Below are 22,408 nucleotides of genomic sequence, written 5' to 3'. Positions count from 1 at the left end.
CCCACCCCCACACACCCCGCACTCCACACTGCCATGCAAATCCTGACCCAGCTCTGCTCTCCCGTCTTACCTCCGCTTCCCCAGGACCATCCTCCACCATTGCCCCCAGCCTGCCCTGCAGGTGCTCACACCTGCACTGACAGCACCCAGGGGTGCTCTCTGGGAGAGCAGGTGCACCCCGGAAACCCGGGGCTGGGTGTGTACTGCCTGCCTGCTCCGGCCCCTCATTATGGCTCAGGTTAAAACTATGCCCAGCACGGAGGCTACTAATAACCCGTGTGCCAGGGCCGGGGCAGGATGGTGGGTGCAGCATGGATGTCCTCAGGGGGGCACCCCCTGGCCAGGGTACCCCCCCCCAGCCCCAGGGTCCTCCAGCCACAGAGACAGAAAAGGCACTCACATTTATTCTTTAATAAAAATAGGGAGGGAAAAAAATTGAAGGGATTAGACCAAGATCCAGCTGTGGACTCATCCTACCAAGGCAAGGACTGGTCAGGTCACAGTATTTGCTGCCTGTGGCCCAGAGGGCAGGGGGGTGGCAGCTCCCCCAACGCAGCAGAGCAAGGCAGGGCTGCTCCCCGCAAGGTTTTATTGCTGGTGATGCCCGGAGAATGGGGCTTGGGAGACCCTGAGCAAAGGGAGCCAGGTCAGGTGCCAGCCGAGGGGGCAGAGCTGGATAGTGCCACATCGCACCCACTCCCACCATGTCCCACCAAGAGCACACAATTCCAGGGCATGAGCCATCCACATCTCTCACACTTCACCATCTTTCCCTCACTGACTCCATCCCAGCCAGGGCTGAGCCCTCAGACCCCACTCATGATGGGGGTTTTTCCACTATGTGTCCCTCTACACAGTTGCCCCCCTCATCCCTCCCACTTAGCAACAACTCATGATTTCAGCTCCGTTTTATCCACAATGTAACAACCTGTCACAGGTTCAGAGATACCCAAGTCCCTGGGCCACAGGTGATCCCCACCATCATCCAGCCTAGGCTGACTCCATTCCCACCGTGCTCCCAGCACTTAGCACCAGTATGGAGCAGCCAGTATTTGTCAAAGCACCTTCCCCAGGTCACTCTTTTCTAGGATTAGCCCACTCCTCCTCTCACAGTGGTACTCAGAGACACTGTGCTGGTGGCCAAGAGGTTGGTTCATGCAGGAAGAGGGGCCACAGTGGCACGTGGCTGCTGCTCCCAGGGAGAGGAGCTGGCATACTCCAGCCCTGTGCTGCCAGCACTAGTCCCCATCCCTCCAGACGAACAGAGGAAGAGATCTGATGGGTTCATGGCTTCTTGGAGGCTCCTACGCCTCCCTCCAGAGCTTTCTTGGCTAAAAGCTCCTTCTCCTCCTTCACCTTCTTCAGCCTGGACTTGCTTTTGGAGGATGAGAAAGTGAGCGAGGTCTTGCTGAACTCCAGAGGGAAGATGCCCACGTCCCCATCAAAGCGATTCTTGGACACCTGCAGGAAGCGCTTCCCGGGCCCTGACGTCAGCTTACGCTCCTGCAGGATGAGGACGTTGTCGGCCTCCTGGCTGGCCTGGGGAGAAGAAAACGTTTCCAGGAGAATGCCAGGGATACAGCCAGAATCACAGGGCTCAGAGTTGCTCACAGACAGCCTGCCCAGCTCTTTCGAGCCCTGTTACGGGGCACCCCAGGCCACAGCAACTCCAGCACTTCCCCAAAACCAACCCCTTGTGTTCCTCCAGGACATCCCAGTGACCCATGAGGCAGATAGGCTTGAGCTGAAGCCACAGGACATCTTGGGGAAATGGGAACCCACAAGGGCCGTGCACAGACAGCACCTCCTGCCCACCACTGCAGGTTGTTCAGCATCACGGAAGAGACCAGAGTACTCAGAGAGCCCATCCCTGCACCCTCCCTGCCTCCTTCTTTAATTATCTTCTAGTACATCCTACTCACAGTCAATGACTATTAATTAACTCCACCTAAAGCCCCAACAGAGCTTTAGCTGGCAATGGGTTTGCTCCCTGCCTGCATGAGGACTCCTGGGGACATTCCATCCCTTTCAGCTCTTTTTAAGTCCCCAGTGATGACTCAGGGTGCTGATGGAAGCCGGGAACAACTGCTCAAAGTATCCCAGCCCCTCCTGGGAACACGCTGGCCCAGCTCACCTTGGCAGAGCCAAAGATGGAGGCTGTCTGCAGCTCCTTCTCATCATCCTCCTTGCGGGGATGGATGACCAGAGTGATGTGGCAGTTGTTGTCCGTGGCAAACTTGCGGAAGGCACCAACAACGTAGTCCTGGGCAATGAGCCTGCCACAGCAGCAAGAACAGGGTTAGGGAGTGGCACTGCTTGGTGGCGGGGTGCAGCAAGGTCCCCACAGCAGGAAGCACCCAGGAATGTGGGATCACTCTCCATGACACAGCCGAGCCCACATAGGCAAAGGGATGTGGCACAGCAGGGACGGCTGGTAACCTGCTCACCCTTTCCCATCTCTTCCTCCCTAGGGCAGTGATCACCCTTTAAAGAAACAGGGTGGCCAGACAGTAGTAAAGGAAACACCCTGAGTGGGTCCCCAGCCCCTGTCATGACACCTGACAGGGACAGCTCCAGAGGTGAGGGTGGCAGAGGAATGAGAGGTCAGACTGGAGAAGGGCTACCTGTCCACAGAGAGATGGTCCTGTCCCATCATGAACTGGAGGTTGTCAATGATCACGTGGGTGATGTCGTACATGTAGACAGCGTGCTGCATGGTGCCAATCACCGTCCTGGACAGGGGAGACCAGGATCAGCCCCAGGGATTAGCGGAGGTGGGGATGGGGATGCTGAGCCAGGCACAGAGACACAGAGAAACAGAGCTGGGAGGTACCAGGCTGGGTCCTGATGAGCGCTGAGCCCATCCCACCTCTGCATCTTCCCCATTGCAGGACAGGCACAGCCCCGTCCACACAAGTAAAGGCAGATGGAATCAGGAGCTGCTGCCCACACAGCCCCTGCCCACTGCCCTGCAATCCCCCCAGCCCACAGGGACCCTAAGAGCACATGGGGATGTGTGCAGGTGCCGCAGCACCTGATGAACAGAAGGAGCTGGAGGTGCCTGTCCTACCTCTTCAGCAAAGGACAGTGCTGCCAGGTGAGCAGGGTGTGGAGTGTCACGTCCAAGCACAGGGACACATGCCCTCCCTTCACCCCCACCCCAGAGGGAGGCTGTGACAGTTTCCACAACAGGAGGAATGCAGCTGATTGAGCCATAAGGTACCCACATGCCAACTCTAGGACTTGAACAGTCCCAACATGCCTCCTGCCAGCCCCAAATCTGTGACTCACTGAAGGGGAAGAGCCCCAGTTCCCAAAGGCCCTGCAGCACATGCTGTGAGGGGTAAATGCCACTGAGGATGGAGGTGCAGGACCATACTTGATGTTCTGCTGGCCATGGAAGGTCATGAAGTAGAGTGGGAGGTCCTCAAAGCGATCGGCCCACTCATCATACAGCTCCAGCTGGTCCTCCAGGCGCCGACCCGCAAACTGCGTCAACATGATCTTGGCCAGGCGGACGTTGTTGATCTCAAAGCTGCCCCACAGCGTGCACACTCCCTGCATGCACAGGTCCAGCGCGTACTCACTGATAAAGGTGGTCTTCCCGCTGCCCGTCGGGCCTGGTGCAAGAACAGAAACAGAAGGAATCAGCTGGGGAGATGATCCTACCCATCCTGAACGTGCTGGCAGGCTGTTGAGAGGTAGAAGCACCAGGGAGTGGGGTAAGAGAGGCCCATCCACAGTACTCACACCATAAATAAACAACATCTCATGCCACACTGCACGCCTGGGTGCATAGGCATTGCCTCCCACAGCCTGTGGGTGCCTGGGAAGGGCTGGGCAGCCGGTGGGGTGGGCACAGGGAGGGCTGAGACAGGAGTTGGCAGGCGGGAGCAGGTGTAAGGGACAGTCCAGGACTTCCTGTGCTGCCCCAGGCAGGGAGCCCATCACCATGCCCAGTCCCACGGAACTGAGGAATGCACCCCAGCCTCTCACACTCCTGCGAGACAGGCTCAGCCAAACCCAAGAGCAGAGAGACTTGGAAGATGCATGAGGCATCAACCCCAGAAGGGTGAAGCCACCAAAGAGCCTTCTGCTCCCCTTGTCCACCAGCCACTGTGCCCCCTACCTGTGAAGACGGTAAGCTCCCCTCTGCGGTGCCCTTTGAGGAGCTTGTTGAGCTCGGGGAAGCGCACCCACTTGATGCCAGCCACCTGCTCGGTGTTGGCTAGCTCCCCAAACACTTCCTCACGCAGCTGCCGGAAGGAGATGATGGATTTGTGGCTGGCAGGCAGGGCAGCACGCAGGATCTTGGTGAAGTTCAGGCCCTGGTTCAGAGCCTCCAAGGGCCGGGGCTGCAGGTTCCCAGGGCGCACCAGGGAGCAGCGCTTGAGGCTCAGCTTGCGGGCAAAGAGCTTGGCAGCTTCCCAGGAGCGCAGGTCCTCACCGAGCCACAGGGTGATGCGCTTGAACTGCTCCAGGTAGGGGAGGAGGGTGGGAGGAAGGCAGGTGGTCCCCCGCGGCAGGGCCAGGCTGGCCACCCCTGCTTGGTGCAAGGCCAGGGCATCCAGCTCCCACCCAGTTAAGACCAGCTCTGTGTCTCGGCAGCCGATCAGGGGCAGCCCAAAAAGATTGTGATAGGAATCGATGCGGGGTAAAGTCTCTTCCAGGTAAGCTATTGCGTTCCCCTTTTTCTCCACCCTCACAAGCTTCAGGCCTTTCAGGGTTGCATTGCGGGGGCTGAACCAGGGGAAGACCAGGGACTTGGCAGTCCTCAGATAACGCACCCCAAAGCGTTTCAGGGTGGCATTTGACACCAGGGAGATACCAAACATGGCCTTGGTCTTGTTGGTCTCCTCCTCATCCAGCAGCTCCCAGAGCGGCAGAGCCCGGTCCCAGATGCAGCGCGCATCTTCGCTAGCCTGTCGCATGTCCTCCTCCATCTCCTCCGAGCTGGCGGGGGGAATACCACGGTGCTGCAACTCCACGTTGGCCTGGAAGTCCTGCCAGGTGCCCTCGGCCAGGGTAGCCGTGCACAGGAAGCTGCCCGTGGTCTTGTCAATGAAAAGCGTGTACGGGGCACTGCCGGCTGTCTGCGGCGGCTGGTCCGCGTGGCCGGCGGTGAAGAAGCTGGGGGTGTGCAGGCAGCTGTACCCGTCGTGGAAGGGGATGTCGTGGGCCCGCAGGTACTGACGGATCTCGGTGATGGAGACGGAGGGCACGGGCCCCTCGGGGGAGGGCAGTACGTCCTTCTTGTAGCGCCGCTGGCCGAGGCGGCCCGGCACCCCAGGGCTCAGCGAGGCTCCCTTGCTCCTGGTCCCCCCGCAGAACACCGGCAGGAGGCGGCCGGCGGCTCTGCCGGGCCGCAGGGGCACCAGCGCCATCCTGACCGCCCCCGCACCCTCCCGCGCCGCTGCCGCTCCGCATGGGCGGCTACCCCGCGGCCCCCGGCCCCGCAGAGCCGCTCAGGCCGCCACCCCCACGTGGGGCCACACGGACACCGCCATTACCTGGTCCCGCTCCCCGAGCGTCACTTCCCGGCGGGGCGGGGGCGGCTGTTCCCTGTCCCGCCCCTCCGGCGGTTCCGGCTCCGGGTGAGCGCGGCACCATGACGGGCCGCGGGTCGCCCAGCCGGTTCCTCACCGCCGTCCTGCACAACGGCGTGGGTCGGTACGTGCGGCAGCTCCAGCGCCTGCAGTTCCTCTTCAGCCCCACCGCAGCCGACGCCCGCGGCGCCAGGTACCGCCGGAGGCGCCCATCCGCCTTCCTGGGTTGGGAGTGGGGAGCCGGGGAGCCCCTTGACTGCGGAAGGGGGGTCTTCCCCCTGCCCTGTCAGCGTAGGGAGGGGACGGGGCTGCAGCCCCATGACCACAGTGGAGCGGCGGAGTGGGACGCCGAACCTCCTGCGAGACGGGACTGGGGCTGGAAGGCGGCACCGGTGACCCCTGAGCTCCGCCCTGTCACAGGGGGCATCACCCCAACTTCTGCACTGTGACCCCTCCCGTGGGCAGGGCATGGGAGGGGTGGCCCCACTTGTGACCTTCGTCCTGGGGTGGGGGCTACAACCCTCCCCCATCTCTTGCCTGGCTGGGGCTCACAGTCCCCCTGTTCCCCAGGCAATTCGTAGAGGAGGCAGCACAGGACTTCGCTCGGCAGCACCCCGATGTTGTTCTCTACGTGAGCCCCGGCTCGGGCACGGCCCCGCTGGTGCGGGCTGAGTACTGTGAGTGCTTGGGGACACGGGGAGAGAATGGGGATGGGGCTGTCCCTGCCGTGCCCTGGCTCTGCACGACCTCTGCCTGGTGCAGATGGTGCTGAGGCAGCTGCTGTGGGATGAGGGATGAGCAGCTGCCCCCCCGGAGACCTGTGGAGTGAGGGGATCCTGGCCTGACCCCCTCACTCTGCTGCAGTGAACGGGACAGTGCGGGAGGAGCTCATCGCCAGCAAGACAAGCGAGGAGATCGTGCAGCTGGTCACGAAGCTGGCCAACCAGTCCGGCCTGGACATCATCCGCATCCGCAAGCCCTTCCACACTGACAATCCCAGTGTCCAGGGCCAGTGGCACCCCCTCACCAACAAACCCTCCATCCTCACTGTCCAGGGCCCACGCCTGCAGCCCCAATAAAGCCTCTTCCACCCGCACCCCCATGCGTCTGCATCCATCTCTCTTGCCTGCAGATAGACACCACCACACCATGTCCAGACAGAGCCATGTTTATTGCCAAGGGGACGTGGAGCTGTGCACGAGGGGTGTCAGACACAGGGTGATACCCCTCCTTGGAGGGTGGGGGTGGTCCTTGGCAGTGGCTCATGTCCCCTTCTTGCAGCAAAAACGGTGAGGGCAGGATGGGAGAAGCCAGGTGTGCAACTCTTGCCTTTTCCCACTAAGCATCGCTCTCCTGAAATAGGAGGCCTGGGCTGTAGCCCATGAAGGACCCCAGGCCTGCCACCCCCCTCTTGTCTCCCCTGTAGGGCTGAACTGGCAATGTCCTGATCATAGAGATGCCAGCAAGGAACACATGGGAGGACACACACCCCATCAAGTCTATCCTTCCACAGCTTCTCCTGTGTCACCATATGAAATGTTTTTGTCACCAGTCTCTCAGGTTCCCCCAGGAGGTGGCAGGAGCAGAAATAGCTGGGGGAATTTAGGGACCATGGCTGTTCCTGGAAATTGCCATGAAGAGGAGCATGCTCCAGAGGGAGGCAGACCAGCAGACCCTTGTCCAGGGCTCTTCTTCCTCACTGTATGAGGACATTTCCCCACCCATGGATTGTCTCAGAGGTGACAGGGCTGTGCTTGAACCCCAGTTCTCCAACGGCACCACACAGGAGGGCAGAAACACGTGCTTGGGGCCACAGGGGCACTGCGGACATCAAGGGGACGTGGGTGCTGCGCTGGTCCCTTGTCATGCTGTAGGGCACTGTGGTGGCTGCCAGTCCTGCTGCTAGTGCATCTTGCTGCCTGCTGCTGCATCCAGCGCCCTGGGGAGAGGGGGCAGAGCCCTGTCAGAATCAGAGGGCCTGGGAATGCCACCTCCCGAGGGCATCCAGCCAGATATTTCACCTGTAGCCTCTTTGCAGGGGGTACACACCCCTTCACCAGCTGCTCCAATGCAATCGGGTAGTGAGCCCCTCGACATGTTTCTGTTCCTTGCCAAACCATCCTCTCCCAGAGAGGAAACCCTGGGGGGCAGACGTGGGAGAGTGGGCAGAGGCTGGCAGCCACCGAGGCCAGCCCCCAGAATGTGAGATGTGTCCACTGCCCCTCTCCTGCCTGAGAGCGGGCAGCAGGAGAAACCCGCCAGTCCCATGCCGGAAAGGGATCCTGCACCCTGCAAGAGGCACAGGCACAGTGCTTCAGCCCCCAGCCCCCCTCCCTGTTCCTCACCCACCTCTCAGCAGCTGTCCAGCTCCCATGTGCCGAGGGACACCCAGCAGGGCCAGCCAAGTCCACACGTCCATGACAGTGTCTCTGTCACGCCTGGATGAAGAGACAGAAACTCGCCCTCCCTCCCGGTGTCCACTTTCAGCCAGGTGCCAGCTCCTATCTCCAGTTTGTGGCCACCATCAGTGGGTTTTTATACATAAATAGAGCTTCTAAATTTAAATAGATGCTTTTTTTTTTTTCTGTACAGCAAGTCTCAAAAGTGAGTACAAGCCAAAGGAACGGCTGAGCCCGGGCCCGGCCCGGCTCTGCCATCCAGGAGGTAGTTTCGCCTGAGTCTTGTAACACTGCTGGCAAAGGGGTGGGAGAAGGGGCTGAAGGGGAGGAGGGTCCCGCTGGCAGAACCCCCCTCCCCGGCCCCTACACGGAGCTCTCGTCCAGCTTCTCCACCAGCTGCGTGTGTTTCCGCTTCTCCAGAATCTTGCTGAGCTCCTCAGTGAAGGATGCGCTGTAGAGTGGGGAGACCAGAGGCTCCTCCTGCTGCTGTAGCAGCATGTAGCTGTTGCCGTTCATCTTGCGGAGGACGTTGGGCAGAGCCCCCATGCCGTTGGTGAGCTCAGCCGGCAGCGGGGGCGGCAGCGGGGGCACAGCAACCGGCAGCTCCTTGACGGGGGAAGTAGCAGCCGTGGGCGCCTCACCAGGGATGATCCGCAGGCAGCCATCAGGGTAGGTGAGCTCTTCCTCCTCCTCCTCCTCCTCCCGGTGGCCCTTGCGCAGGCAGTTGGCTGAGACGGTCTGCAGCTCCACACTGGATGGCCGTGGCTCCCCCAGCACGTACTTGCCCTTGCGCTTCTCCAGGCAGGACATGTAGAGGAGGACGGTGCTGAGCACGGCGCAGAGCACCACCAAGGTGACAATGGCAGAGATGTAAGCCACCTTCATGTCGTTGGCTGCCTGGCTGGCAGCGTGGGGTGGGGTGGCAGCCGTGGGGCTGCGGGGTATCTCGGGCAGCACAGTGAGGCTGTAGGCAGCCAGCAGTGTCTGGAGACCCCGCTCCTCCCCATAGCAGCGGTACTCGCCACTGTGCTGGGGCAGCGTGTCTGTCACCAGCAGCCCATCCACCCCCACGCGCAGCCGGTCCTGCCCCATGCCCAGCACCTCACTGCCATTCAGCAGCCACACAGCTCGGGCCAGGTTGGAGCGCTGGTCGCAGGGCAGCAGCACATCGTCTCCCTGCAGCACTGTCCGGTTCTTCCATGGCAGGGAGCCTGTGGGGACATACACCGCCTCACACCTGTCCTGGCCACCCTAAGGGACGCTGGACACCAGCATCCTCATGGTCCCAAGGGGTGGCAGACTCACCTCGCCCGGAGATGCTCCGGCATCCCTTGTTGCCGCTCTGAATGTCCTGCACCAGCCCTGTGCTGCAAGGCAAGGGGAGCTTCAGCCATACAGCCTCGGTGCATACAGCCCACCCTTTACAAGGTCATGGCCACTGGCAGACCTACCACCAGATACTGGCCAGACCTTTGGGGGTGGCTCTGGGGTGACTGTGCCATGGGGTGATGCACAGCAGCATAGGATGGGGCAGGTGGAAGGCTTGTGGGGACCCGGCTGGGGACAGGCACCCATCCCTACCTGTCCGTGGTGGCGGTGGCACGGCAGGCCCTGCCATCCCAGGCACAGTAGGGGTCCCGGGCGAGGATGCAGTCATAGCAGGAGGTGTACCTGGCACAGGTGGCCAGGGGCACCTGCACGATCCCACTGGCTGCCCCCACATACAGGCTTCTCTGATGGGGAAAAGACTGGCTCAGCATTGATCTGGCTATGGGGTGCCCCATGGTGCCCAGAGATCCCCCCAGCAGAGCTCTCCCTTGATGGGGATGCACGAGAGGGCCCCCAGGTCGCAGTCAGTGCCAATGGGCGCAGCTGGCAAGGAGGCCAGGCTGCCCTGCTGCACTGCAGCACATATCCCAAGCTGGGCTGACCCAGGAGTCACATCCCCCCACTCCCTTAAAGAGCCCAATGGCAGCTTCACAGCACAAGCATGATCCATGTGTGATGACCCCCTACTTCTTCTCTCTCACCTGGGCGTGAGAGATCACCAGGCTCTCCACGGGCTGCAGGTCCCTAAACACCTGCACCTCCTCCACGATGTGGATGCCGGAGCCCACCACCACAGCCTTGTGAAGCCAGCCGTCTCCTGGAGAGCAGAGTGGGGGGGTTCAGGAGGGAATATGTGGTGTGCCCCCTGTCCAGCACAGACCTGGCAAACTTACCCCACACTCACCTGTCCCCATGAAGAGCACATCATAGGAGCGGCCGTCCAGGGCCTGCACTCTGTCCACGGCCAGCCGGCTGTATGCCACGCTCTTCTTCACCAGGAGCGGCTCCCCACCAGCCGGCTTCACCTCCTCAAACATGAGTGGGTGCAGCTTGACAAAGTCCAGGACGCTGTTGGGCAAGTCCTGCGAGGAGTTGTAGCCCTTCCTGCGGGAGTGGTCCGTGATGCACTGCTCAGGGGAGATGGGGGTCAGAGGGGAATGTGGCTGCCCCGTGCCCCCCCTGCTCTGCACCCCCAGGCACTCACAGAGCCGGGCCGGGGCTCGGGCACTGCACCATCATAGCGGGCCCACTTGCGAGTCGAGTCCTGGTACTCCATGTAGGGGCCCTCAAAGGCGCGCTGCACTGCCGAGATGCTGTAGCGGCACACAGCCGAGGCCTCCATGGTCCTCCTGAGGGGCAGAACCTCACCTGAGTCTGGACAAACACATGACTGCTCCCAACTAATGCACTCACAGGTGTGCAGCACATGCCTGTGTATGCCCTCAAGCATCTCTGGTTCCCTCCCCCCCGTGCTGTAGATTTGTAGCGCCAGTTGTTTCGGCTGCTGCCCCACTCACCACTGTGCTGAGAGCGTGAAGGCAGCATAGAAGACAGTGCTGGCCCAGCCACCTCCGTCCAGGCTGCAGACGCTGTGCAGCACCTCGTAGTAGGGGATGTAGCAGACCAGGCGCGCCTTCATGAAGGACGTCCACTTGCGCTGAAGGATCTTCTTCCCCCCCACATCACTCTGGGAGGGTGCGGGGAGCATTTTTGCACAGGCTGGTGGGGGCGTGCATTCCCCTCTACCCACGCCTCAGTTTCCCCCCAAATGGAGGCATGCTGCCCCTGCACCAAGAGGAGCAGTGCTTGGCTCCCTGTGGCTGGGAACATGCCTACCTTGCAGACACGGGCAACCCGAGCCACTCGGGCCACATGACTCTTGTCAAAGAAGGATGTGGTCTCCTCTCCCGCCCTCTCCGTGAAGAAGTAGTAGATTTTGTCATCATCACCTACAGGGCTGTCCCTGCTCTCCCGGACCAGCACAGATGCCACGAACTCGGCATCTGGGGACACGGAACAAGAAGTGGAGATTGGGGACCAACCACAGGATGGGGAATCCCTCCCTGCCTCGATTTCCTCTCATTGCAAACCACACAGGACTCCAGGACTACTCCCCACCCCTGCTCCACACGCTCCAAAGCATCCCACAGCCCATGATGCTGGTCACAGGACTGGGGGGGACATGGACATCTCACCATTTAGCCAGTGCAGTGGGGACTCCTCTGTCTTCAGCGGTCGCTGGTGCAGGTTCCTCCGAATGTCAGGGAGGCTCCGAAACTCGTAGCGTGTGGCCGTGTACAAGCCGCCATCTGAGCAGGGCAGGTACCCATCAGCATGGCCCTGCACCCTGAGGACAGCCCCACAGGCCACCAGCATCCCCATGCCCCAGGCAGAGGAGGATCAAGTCCTGGCTTGGTAAGGCCGCTGCACACAGGGCCTACCTGGCTGGCACCGCCTGCAGGGATGCTGAGGATGGGGCCAGGATTTGTTGGCATCCCACATGTCCCCGCCAGCCCTGGAAAGGTGCCACTTACCCACAATGAGGCCGGTGTAGCCACGGGCAGGGTCATATGGGCACTTCTCCTTGCCTTCCTCAAAGTGGGACGGCAACATGAACCTGTTGGCATCCTTGGGGGGGAAAGGGAACCTGGTTAAACAGGAGGGGACAGATACGCCTTACCTGCCAGCCTCACGCTCTTTGCAGGGGCTGCTAGCAGGGACAAAGCAATGCCCACAGCCGTGCCCTTGTCCAGGCAAGACAAATGCCCCCTGCACCCTCCAGCTGGTCAGAAACCACATGAAACCACTCCCAGCCAACAGCAGGGAGAGGGCTCTGCAGGGGAGGGGAGCCCTGGCACCCCACTTAGGCATCACGTGGGCACTGGGCACGAGCCAGTCAACGCAGCCAATGTTCCCAGGCTATGCCTGGCTGGCAGACGCTGCTCAGATGGGCTGGGCTCCCCCAGGTGCTGTCCCTGTCACGGCAGGAGTTATTTTCTTTGGGTTTTGCAGTTCAAAGCATGTCAAATAATGATGGGGCCCTTCCAGCTTGGCAGCTCCTCCACCTGATTTCCAGTACGCACGATGGCCAAACCGGACCAGCAGCACAGCCATGGGAACAAGCATGGCCTCTTCAGGGCTCCCTGAACACGCTGGGGACATGGCCCCAGGACCCTTACTCCCCCAACCTAGGGAGGGAGGTGGACAAAGGGCAATTAAGTCTCCACTGCCTCAAGGAGCTAATGAAAGGGGGTCAAAGTCTCACTGCCAGTGAACAAAGCTGCTCTTGGACACTCTGCCCTGAGTCACAGCCATGTGGGAATTCCCAGCCTGGCCCTGAAAATCCCTGGGGAGGGGCTTCTGAGTCAGCCCCACCACTGTCACCCTTCCTAGGCACGCTTATGACTGGCTATCGGCCATTCTGCAGCCCCTGCTTTGAGGAGAGACCCTGTAATAGCAGGTGCTGGGGACCAGCCAGCTCCAGGGCTGGCATAGCCCATCCCGCTGAGCCCACGTGCATCCTCCATGGTACCAATCCACCCCCAGCTCTCTCATTTTGGGGTCAGAGTCCAACCTCAGTGCCGAGGTGGGGACTTTGGGCATCTGCATTGTGGTGGACGCGTCCTCAAACCTACTCAGGCTAGCCTGGGGATCACTTGCCTCCCCCACGAGCCAGGGAGGGGCTGGGACAGGGGCAGAAAGGGAGTGGGGCTGTGGGATGAGATAGTAGGAGAGGACAGGGGGCTGCACCTCCCCAGGGTGACATCGTGGCAGGGGACAGGTGACAGCTGTGGGGCTGAGCAGTACTCACGATGGCAGCACAGAGCGGGTGGAAGGCGTAGGTCCCACAGGCGTAGAGGTGGGTGCTGTTCAGACGCTGCAGAAACCGCACGTGGTTGAAGCACTCGGTCTGTGGACAGGGAGCACAGGCATTACAAGCCAGGGAAAGCAACAGCAGCCCCCCCAGCACCCACTCACTGGCTCTACCTTGTTGTTTTTGCCCTTCTGCTGGCAGTCCATCTGCTTCTCCGGGGAGGCTTCCCAGTGGATCTACAAGGGGAAGAGAGTTTGCTATTGTGTGATCCCCATTGCTGTGTGGTGCCCTGTCTCTGCAGGCTCCAGCCTCTATCAGAGCCATCAGAAATGATAAAATCCTCCTTTATTTAGAGAGGGTACGGTTCCTCAGAGCACAAGATGACACTCTGCACACATCCAACCAGCCCAGGTTGAGAGTGGTCCCATCCCCCAACCGGTGGGCAGACACCCCAGAGCACCTGTAGGAGCCTGGAGGATTTTGGGGTGTCCCTCCCTGGGGGAGCAAAGGGGTGCAGTTTTCCCCCGCCCCTTGTTCTGCTGGGGTATCCCTGAAGCAGGCAGTTCTGAGCTTGGGGATGTCTCCCACTGCTGTTCCCCCACTGCCTGGCTGGGGAGAAGCACCAGGAGTCCACAGGAGATCTGGGGACAGACCTGGAGACATCCCCTTCAGGCAAGACCTGAGATGGAGAGCGGGAGGATGAGCAGGGATAGAGTGGCCATGATTCAGACAGGGATCGGGCAGCGTGGGACAGGAGAGGACAACCAGCCAGCAGCAGGCAGAGGCCGGGCTCACCGTGCGGTGGGAGCCGTCGGCCACGTCACTGGAGTTGAGGGCGAAGATGGCTCCCCTGGCGCCCACATAGAGGATGCCCCGGTCGTCCTCCAGCAGCAGGGTGCTGTAGTTGAGGGTGTGTGCGTTGAAGCGCCGGACGCCCGACAGCTCTGCAAAGGGAACAGGGGTCTGAGGGGGGACCCCGGGGCAGGCACGGCGCAAGCCACTGGGAAAAGACAAGAGGACGGAGCTGGGAGTGGGCGGGAAGGTACCCGCTGAAGTTATCAGGAAGAGAGTGCTTGGTGCCAGCAGTTACAGCAGTAGGAAAGGAAGAGAGGAGGCTTGGTAGGAGGCAAAAGGCACTAATTGGGCTCAGGCTTACTGCAGAAATTTCTCCCCACTAATTAAAACACAGCTCAGAGGTGGGAGCTGCGATATCCATGCCCAGCATGAACCTGCCATGGTGTTCAGGGAATTGCTGAAGGAAGCAAAAACATCCCGGCAATGACCCCGGCTCTGAACTGAGCCCAGCCAGCCCAAAGGGAAGGATAAAAAAACCTGAACCAAAACTGCCATGCAAGAGGAGGGCTTCTGCAGTGAGGCTGGGCACTCCTGCCCACCAAACCAAAGAAACTACCCAATTTGAGGTGCTGAGAATTGTGAGGTGGGACTCAGCCCTGGCCACGGAGACCCCAAATAAGACTTGGACCCTCCCACAGCAGGAAGAGAAAATCCCATGAGACTTGGGACTCTGGAGGCAGCTGCAAAGGTAATTACTACCCCCCCACCAAAAAAGGAGGCATTGCCTGGAGAGAAAAGGCCACCCCAACTACTAATGAAACTCTCTCCCACCACTGATTGTTGAGCTGAGCTTCACTAACGAGGTCAATGAAGTTGTGTGGATGCCCAAGGGAAAATGACACTTCTGAGCTCACTGACAACACACAGGCTGGATGTCAAAAGCCCAACAGCAATTAGAGAAAATCAGGAAGAAAGCTCCAACTATTTGAGCCATAAGAGCCCAGCCCAGGTGTGATGCCCAGCTAAGGACACCCTCCAAGGGCTGCTGGGCAGGGCCAGGGGCTGGCCAAGGCTGGCTTCCTGCATGTCCTTGTCCCCCTCTGGCTTTTGGGGAAATGACTTGAGGCACCCAGTGCCAGACAGCCATGTGGTCTCCGATTTCTGGAGCACAGGGGATCAGAGGACCTCTTGTAGCCACCACTCCATGCTGAGCCCCCCACTCGAGCAAGGTGGCAAAGATTGGATGCAGTCATGGTGCACCAAGGCCAGTGCCAGCAAGATCCCAAACCTCACTGCTGCCACCAGGACCCACACCCCCTTACCATCAAAGGTGACTGTTGTCCTGGGAGTGGCATCCAGGTCGGTGGCAGACCGCCGTGATGGGTATCCCATCGCTGCCACCACCGCCATGACAAGAGTCGTCACGACATGTGCCGTATCTCCATTCATCTTCCTGCTCTTGTGGCAAGGGCAGCTGCCCCAGCCACTGCCAGCAGGTTGGCACAGCTGATCCTTGGGACAGGCTCTCCAGCTCCCTGGGACAGGGTTGGCCACCAAACCCTCCTGAAACACAGAACACCAAGTCAGACACTCTTGCTGTCCCAGCACCTCACAAGCAAGCTGGCTTGAGAAGCAGCCAGCTGCATAGACGCATGGATGCTTGACCAGGCACAGCCTCATACCAGGGACAGCTTCAGGGAAAAACAAACCCTCATTAGCCAAAGGGGAAACAAAGGCATGGCACAAGGTGTCGAGCCTGTAGCCAGCACAGGCCATGGAAGGGAGTTGGAGTGGAGGGACCTCCTGCAGCATCCCCCTGAGGATGACCTCCCTCCCCTCTGTCACAGTGGGGGCAGTCGCTTACTGACTGCTTGGGTCAGCTGCTCAGAGACTCATTTTCCTCCAGGCTACTCCATCCTTTGCTCCCAAATTTCTGCTCTTACAGCTCCCCCTGACAGAAGGATATGCTTTGGCACAGCCAGCTGATCCCCCATTGCATTTCACACCCAAACAGCAGGCACATTTGCCCTCCAAAAGCAAAGAATGGGGCTCGGGGCCAAACCCCTCTGTGAGTCATTGGTACACTTGGGTACCCCAAGTCCTGCTCCCCAGAGTGGCTGCAGCAGGATGGGCAGCACTGGGGGTCTTGGGAAGCCCAAGGTCTCCATTCCTTTCCAAAAGCCCAGCTGGCCATCTCCTGCCATGCAAGATACTTGTCCCCAGTTTTGCCCCTCCTGAAATGATGAGACTCCCAAGGACAGAGGCATGGGAAGGACGCTTCAGGCATGCAGAGACGCAAGGTGAAGAAAAACCCATACAGGAACTATCTGGCATCTCCATCAAGTCTTTTCAAGTGGAAACAGTTTTTCCCCCCAGTGTTTTTCAATGATATTTCAGTTTCTCTTTCATCCCAAGCTCAGCATCTACTTTGGTTCTCACTTTCATGCATTTTCAATTCCTCACAAATAAGCCCCCACCTCTCCTAGCTGCACTGAGCAAAGCCATCAGTTCATCTTGCAGGCATTAAAAGACAACTGTGTATCTCTGAGACAGAGAGCTCCCCAGAAGCAACAAGCACCTCTATGTTTGCTTAGGGCTTATAAATACATATATACATATATATATATATATACACACATATATATATATATAAAAACCAAATATCTGGCTCTGTAGAGAAGCTGCTCAAACATGCTCAGTGCAGACGATTTCCCTGAAGCAAATACTTTGCTGTGTCTAGGGTAAAGGGGAGGTAAAACTAATGCGAAACCAAAGTGAAAAGAGCTTTGGGGCCTAAAAGGAGAAGCAAAGGGCTGCGTGTGGATTCAGTCATAGTTCTGCAGCTTGCATCAAAGCGGGTTCAGACCCAGACCTCACACCTGCACTGGCCACTGCTCCAGAGCATTTCAGGAATGGGGCAGACAGGAAATGCATCCCCCTGCTCCCTGCTACCTCACTGCCCCTCAGGAACCAGACAAGCACAGAGTGCCCAAAGAGCACCCCACCCTGGGTGCAGGTAGGGTGCTGCCTGTGGGACTGAGCTCCATGGAGAGCAGATCCCAGAGCATCCTCCCTCTAAGTAACTCCTGTTTCTGGGACAAGCCCTGTCCAGACCGAGGGTCTGCCCATGAACAATGGGCCTGGCAGGACAATGCAAGGCAGGTGGGTGCAGATGGAGGTCAACGAGAAAGCAGTTGCTTTGGTGATATCACGTCTAGCATGAGCCAAACCCACCAGGCTTTGTGGGCAAAACAAGTGGTGGGGTCACACCTGAAGTACCAAAGCCACTGGCCAGCCCTATGCTGACACCTCTCCATTCCACCAGTGGGAGCAAGACCACTCTGGCAGCTGCAGGGACCCTTCCTCAGGACTCCACACAGGGACAGGAGCCTGGAATCACGCATAAGCCACAACAGCTGCTGGACCTGGGATGGGAAGGTAGAGGGGAGTATGAAACTTTTTATGACAAAGCAAACAATGATCTCTAATAAACAAGTAACAACCCTACATGCTGCCAGGCGTCCTCACCCTATCTGCCCTTGACAAACAATCCCTGAACTTTGCCTGCTGCTTGGCTCCTGATGCGGTGGGGATTGGAGCTGGGAGCAGGGCTGGGCAGGGAGGCAGGGATGGTGCTTATCGCAGGGTAAGCACTGAGCTTCGAGCCAGCCCCGGCTAACATTTAACCATTGAGAGTACTGAGCCAGCACAGGGGGAGGAAAACAAAAATAATAAATTAAGCTGGGAGGCTGTGCAGGATTCCTAGCCAGGCAGGGGGCAGCAGCCTCCCATGCTGCCAGGGCTGAATCCTCTGCTTTTTCAGAGAAGCAGCTACACCCATTTCCAAAGACTCCTTTGCCCGAGATCAGACGTAACTTTGTCCTAAAGAACATTTAATCAGTTACGTTGTAAGAGCTAGTTAATATTTTACTCAAAGGGAAGGGCTGTTCCAAGCTTCCCTATTTTTTTATTTTCAAGTTTTTATTTTTCATACCTAGAGTGGGGGAGAAAGCGCAAGAAGGAACTGAAACCATCCTTGGCTCCCCTCAGGTCATCACCCTGGGCTGCACCCACACCAAACACCCCCAAACTCATCATTTCCCTCTTGTCAGTATGCAAGTTCTAAGCTCAGGGTAAAGCCAAGGGCCCAGGCAGGAAGCAAAGGAGGTCATGGTCCATGGGACACACTGGTAGGGCTGGGGGCAGCTGAGTTGCTCAAGTACAGCACTTCAATGTGAAATCAAGAAAAGCTGGAAATGGAAAAGCCACAGAGTTTTTTCTAGCGGAGAGAAACAAAAAGCGGAGAGGGAGAGGTTGAAAAGCAGCAGCAGCTCAAACGAAACCAGGGGTTTCAGAGAAAAACTGCCCAGAAAAGCCCAGCTCCCCCCACCCCTGCCCCCCAGGAGCGAGCTCCCAAGCCCCTTGGCACCTCACCTACTTCCCAGAACAGTGGGGGCCGACATAGGACCTCAAATCCGACCTCAGCTCTCACCCCGGCTGGCGACACTGAAGGAGGATGGTGGAAGCAGGACACAGCCTGGAGAGGGCTGAAGCCTGGAACCAGCCACTCTAGTTGCAGCGTGTAACATCCATGGAGGCAAAAGGCCACCCTCCTACAGCCGGCTATCGGTATTTCTACAGGATTCAGCAGCAGCTCCCAGCATGGAGCCAGACCCAGGCACCATCTCTCACCAGTGGGGTGGGTTTGCTGGTCCCTTGGGAACACCAGGAAAGCAGCGGGGCGGCGGAGGCGTGCCGGCGTGGGTGAGCGCGCAGGGGAGCGAGCGAGCCCCGGTCAGGTCTGACTGGGTTTACTGGGTCACGACGGAAGCTGTGTGAGCATGACTGTGCCGGCATCAGCCTCCCACCGGCAGCCAGCCGGCACAGCACACCCAAACGGGCTGGCCCAGCCGGCACCTCCTTAAAAACCCCATGACCAGTGTCTCCGGAGGAGTAAAAAGCTTTTGATGAGTGAATTTCACGGTGGCAGGTCTCGCCAACCTGGATCTGACCAAAGAAACTGGCCAGGGAAACCAGCCAGAGCTGCCACACGCCTCGACAGCAACTGCACCAGGAGCTTCTGCAGCACATGGTGGCCCCTTCCCACTGCCCCGTAGCCCCCAAAGTCAAAGGGCAGCAAAACCTAGGAGCAAAAGCAGTCTGCAAGCTGCAGTGCAGAGAAGCTGCACTGTCTGTGGGGCTGGCAAACATGGAGAAACCTCAGACGGGGTCTTATGGACCCCCATGGCCGTTTCCTTGGCAGAACAGCTAAATATTATGTCAGTTTTTTAATTCCAAAGGAACTCAGGAGAAGGAGTGGAAATGCTGGGTGGGAGCAGCACTTCTCTGGCTTACCCTCAGCATCCACTCTGGATGGCAGGACAGAGATTTGCAGAGTGAGATCAGTCTTTCCCATCCCACCGCTCCCTAAACAACTCGTGGTTGCTCCACAAAGATCTAGTAAAGCCCAAGTAAGCTCCCAGAATGGCTGCTGAACATTTCTCCCCCCTCATGGGCTGCTCCCCTTAGCATCACAGTCCACCACAAGCAAGCACTGCTGGCTTCTCAGTGGGAGCCAGACATTTCCAGTAGGTCTCCTACAGGTTATGGGGTTGCAAAGCAGCCTTAACAAAATACCCATCAGGGACTGCACCAGAAGATACCACTTACACTTGGCTTTTTCATGGCAGCCCAGCCCAGTCACTTCAAACCCCGTGTAGCTGACTCAACTTTACTCACTGGGGCCAACCATGGCATGTGCCCCCTCGGCTCCCCCACCACTCACTCCCCCTGCCACATTCCCACTGGCCCTGCACTGTTTTACCTCCCCCCAGGGACCTGCACGAATTGCCCTCAGGTTCAGCCAAAACAGCCCAACTCGTTCCGGGTGCGGGTGGGGGGAAAGGCACCAGCCCCAGGGGATGAGATGGGGAGAGCTCCCAGGCGTGGGAAGAGCCACTGAGTTATGGGAAAGGAGCCATCCGGGGATGGGAGACAAGCCTGGCACTGGCCTGGCTGCAAGCGCAATGCGTTTTGGGCCCCTCTTTCCCGGAGGCGGCAGACCTTGGGTGGGAAATCCTGCGAGATGCGGGAAGAGGAGACGGGATGGAGGTTGCCAGGCAACTTTAATTCAGTCCTTGACGAACTTCCAGCACTTTGCTTCTGCTGCAGAGCCCAACCAGCAAATGATAAAACATCAGATCCACCTCGAGCCAGTGGTGTCCATCTGTCCATCCATCCATCTACTCAAGAGGCTTGCTCATGGCCTCGTGCCTGGGTTGCTCTGCAAGGACATTGGTCCCCCCGGCAGCATTCCCGAAGCCTGAGATGAGCCACTGTTCCCGGCACAGATTTGCAGGGGCAGGATTTGACCCGTGGGACTGGACTGGCGCTGCTGCACAGATATTTCTCAACCAGCCAGGATTTTTGTCAACAACAGCGAGAAAAAAATGTGAACTTGCTGAAAGCCCTCCAGGAAGAGGGGATCTATGCTGGGTCGGGGAGGGAAGGAGCACAGTGACCTCCTGGGAGCCCCTCACTGGGTTTATTTTAGTTGCTTTCTTTAAACAAAACCATGCTTGACCCTGAGGTGCTTCAGCAGACACACACTAGAGCTTCCGCTATTTAGGAAGCGTATATATCTCTCCTTTACCCAAATTTGGGATTTTGGGCACAGAGGAAGGGAAGAAGAGCTGCAACATCGGCTCTTCTCACGGAGCATCCTGCCGCGCTCCCTGCGCAAAGCCCCCACACACAGCACAGCCATCATGGAGCCAGGGAGGCGGGTGGTGCGCTCCAGGCCATGGGAACGGGCTCTGAATTTCCACAGCACAGCCCCCATCTGCCATCAGCAGAGCCCAGCACATCCGGCAGAGGAGAGCACCCAGCTCTGATCCCAGCCACGTCACTGTAGGGAGGAGACACATGAAGGAGAAAAGTGATGGATGGGAGAGTGAGCAGGGACAGTCAGGGATGTGGGCCAGTTTAAGGGGCACCAGTGCCGATGGGAGCCAGACATCTAAACAACCCTGAAAAGACAAACTGATCCTTCTGCAGTAAAACCAACAACAGCCCAATTTCCGACAAATTCACCCTCCTGGCCCCTAGCATCACATCCCCCTGCAGCATTCCTCTGGGGAATGCTGCCCACCCAACAAGGCGCAGGGACCAGTGATTGTGTCTCCTCTGCATGGCTGCAGGGATCAGGGTGTGTTAGCTTCTCCCAGGCTCCCTGTTTTCACTAATCTCACAAGAACTTGTTCCTCTCCTCCATCAGGTCGAGTCTGATGTGGAGCAGGAGGTTCAAAGAGGCTGCCAGGCAGCAACGGAGCTCACAGCCAGGTCTCCATGACAGTTCTCCAGCCATTCCCACCCAAACCCATCCCAAAAAATCCAACTGAGAAAATAAAGAAAGCTGCTCCAGCCTGTGCCATGGGCAGGCATCACCTGCCTAAAGCTGTCCCTGCCAGGCACGGGGACAGCTCCACTTCAGCTGCTCCTGACATGCCACAAGCAGACGGCAAGAGCACAGTGCCCAGGATGGCAGAACAGAGCACTCCTCCACTGCTCACCCTAATGGAAAACCCACTGACACCAGCTGTTAGTTGAAACAGTTCCTTGACTAGCTCTAGAACCCTTGCTCAGAGCTGGCCTCGGAGGGAAGGGTAGGAGAGGAGGCTGAAGGCCAAACCCTTGCAGCTCAGCGGTGGAACCAAGAGCACTAAAGGATGTCACAGCTAGATTAGATACAGAACCCCCAGACAGAGCAGCAAATCTCCCCTCACCTGAGCAATTCCCCACATGCTGGAGCCATTTGGTTCTTGCAAGACAGCAATGAGGACACAGCCCCCATGGTTTTTCCCTCCCTTAAAGCCCATATCCCCCCTGTGGAAACCCCACAGCAGAGCCCTGGGGTGACCCTGCAGCACGGGAGCACCTGAGAGCCCAGCAGGGAGTTGTGCAGGAAATGGGAAGTGTAACTAGATGCTGCCGAGACTCAGCGGCCTGGCTCTGACTTCATCTACCACCAGCACACCTCCACACCAGGCCATGGGGGAGGCAGAATGTAGCTATCAAGCCCCGGTATGTGGGGTGCACATCCCTGGGGGTCCCACCTCCTCCACTGTGAGGAAGAGGCAGGCTCAATGCTAACAACATCACCCCAAACCCCAACATCTTCTATCCTTTCCTGCCTGATTTGCAGCATGACCACTTGCCAGCAGCCTGGACAGACAGACAGACAGCCCTCCACATCACAGCAAATTCTCCCAGCGAGGGGGCGTCTGCATCCAAGTGGCTCAGTGCTGTATGCAATCTGCAATTCAGCCTTCAAAGGCTTTGTGGCTGAAGCACATTGTCTCCTCGGCAGAAGCAGCAAAATAATTGTAGAATTAAATTCCCAGGAACAATTAGAAAGAAAATGAGAGAAAAATCCCAACCTTAAATGTAAAAGGACAACTCAAAGCCAGCAGATTTCAGGGCTTTTTGAGGCATCTGAATCCATTTGCTCGTCCCTATGGCTGCAC

General features: G+C 58.5%; 3 protein-coding genes across 6 annotated transcripts; 1 reads left to right on the top strand and 2 right to left on the bottom strand.

Moving 5' to 3' along the window:
- Positions 1–382: 382 nt before the first annotated feature.
- On the bottom strand, positions 383–5,951 carry TWNK (twinkle mtDNA helicase). Of its 2 annotated transcripts, none has more exons than XM_032694738.1 (5): positions 4,130–5,948; positions 3,380–3,620; positions 2,625–2,732; positions 2,135–2,276; positions 383–1,539 (listed from the first exon to the last, which is right to left on the bottom strand). In XM_032694738.1, exons 1-5 carry the CDS (start codon positions 5,382–5,384, stop codon positions 1,285–1,287), a joined length of 2,001 nt encoding a protein of 666 aa, XP_032550629.1. In that variant the 5' UTR covers positions 5,385–5,948; the 3' UTR covers positions 383–1,284. The 2 variants fall into 2 exon arrangements, with proteins under 2 accessions (XP_032550629.1, XP_032550630.1); XM_032694739.1 differs by having other exon boundaries at positions 401–1,503; positions 4,130–5,951.
- MRPL43 (mitochondrial ribosomal protein L43) lies at positions 5,553–6,642 on the top strand. The gene is made up of 3 exons (XM_032694740.1): positions 5,553–5,739; positions 6,117–6,223; positions 6,411–6,642. Exons 1-3 carry the CDS (start codon positions 5,609–5,611, stop codon positions 6,623–6,625), a joined length of 453 nt encoding a protein of 150 aa, XP_032550631.1. The 5' UTR covers positions 5,553–5,608; the 3' UTR covers positions 6,626–6,642.
- A 56-nt stretch (positions 6,643–6,698) lies between these two features.
- On the bottom strand, positions 6,699–18,889 carry SEMA4G (semaphorin 4G). 3 transcript variants are annotated; one of them, XM_032694736.1, is made up of 16 exons: positions 18,318–18,889; positions 15,206–15,446; positions 13,262–13,324; positions 13,086–13,184; positions 11,809–11,902; positions 11,470–11,583; positions 11,111–11,277; positions 10,792–10,961; positions 10,479–10,623; positions 10,179–10,401; positions 9,976–10,091; positions 9,527–9,678; positions 9,251–9,312; positions 7,896–9,156; positions 7,568–7,686; positions 6,699–7,485 (listed from the first exon to the last, which is right to left on the bottom strand). In XM_032694736.1, exons 2-14 carry the CDS (start codon positions 15,236–15,238, stop codon positions 8,309–8,311), a joined length of 2,286 nt encoding a protein of 761 aa, XP_032550627.1. In that variant the 5' UTR covers positions 15,239–15,446; positions 18,318–18,889; the 3' UTR covers positions 6,699–7,485; positions 7,568–7,686; positions 7,896–8,308. The 3 variants fall into 3 exon arrangements, with proteins under 3 accessions (XP_032550627.1, XP_032550626.1, XP_032550628.1); XM_032694735.1 differs by lacking the exon at positions 18,318–18,889 and adding an exon at positions 13,884–14,032 and having other exon boundaries at positions 15,206–15,475; XM_032694737.1 differs by lacking the exon at positions 18,318–18,889 and adding an exon at positions 13,884–14,088 and having other exon boundaries at positions 15,206–15,319.
- Between the last annotated feature and the right edge of the window lie 3,519 nt (positions 18,890–22,408).

The sequence above is a fragment of the Chiroxiphia lanceolata genome, chromosome 8 (genome assembly GCF_009829145.1).
Source record: "Chiroxiphia lanceolata isolate bChiLan1 chromosome 8, bChiLan1.pri, whole genome shotgun sequence".
NCBI lineage: Eukaryota > Metazoa > Chordata > Aves > Passeriformes > Pipridae > Chiroxiphia > Chiroxiphia lanceolata.
This window is presented reverse-complemented; position numbering and strand designations above follow the sequence as displayed.

What these genes read in the sequence shown, in the direction of transcription:
- TWNK (XM_032694738.1), bottom strand. Translation starts at nt 5,384, where the DNA reads ATGGCGCTGGTGCCCCTGCGGCCCGGCAGAGCCGCCGGCCGCCTCCTG. An exon ending in GACCATCTCTCTGTGGACAG is followed by an intron (nt 2,277 to 2,624) that starts GTAGCCCTTCTC and finishes CTGCTGTGGCAG; the next exon opens with GCTCATTGCCCAGGACTACG. An exon ending in CCATCTTTGGCTCTGCCAAG is followed by an intron (nt 1,540 to 2,134) that starts GTGAGCTGGGCC and finishes TCTTCTCCCCAG; the next exon opens with GCCAGCCAGGAGGCCGACAA.
- MRPL43 (XM_032694740.1), top strand. Translation starts at nt 5,609, where the DNA reads ATGACGGGCCGCGGGTCGCCCAGCCGGTTCCTCACCGCCGTCCTGCAC. An exon ending in GCCGACGCCCGCGGCGCCAG is followed by an intron (nt 5,740 to 6,116) that starts GTACCGCCGGAG and finishes CCTGTTCCCCAG; the next exon opens with GCAATTCGTAGAGGAGGCAG. An exon ending in GCTGGTGCGGGCTGAGTACT is followed by an intron (nt 6,224 to 6,410) that starts GTGAGTGCTTGG and finishes ACTCTGCTGCAG; the next exon opens with TGAACGGGACAGTGCGGGAG.
- SEMA4G (XM_032694735.1), bottom strand. Translation starts at nt 15,332, where the DNA reads ATGAATGGAGATACGGCACATGTCGTGACGACTCTTGTCATGGCGGTG. An exon ending in CCGACGGCTCCCACCGCACG is followed by an intron (nt 13,325 to 13,883) that starts GTGAGCCCGGCC and finishes TTCCCCTTGTAG; the next exon opens with ATCCACTGGGAAGCCTCCCC. An exon ending in TTCACGCTCTCAGCACAGTG is followed by an intron (nt 10,624 to 10,791) that starts GTGAGTGGGGCA and finishes TCTGCCCCTCAG; the next exon opens with GAGGACCATGGAGGCCTCGG.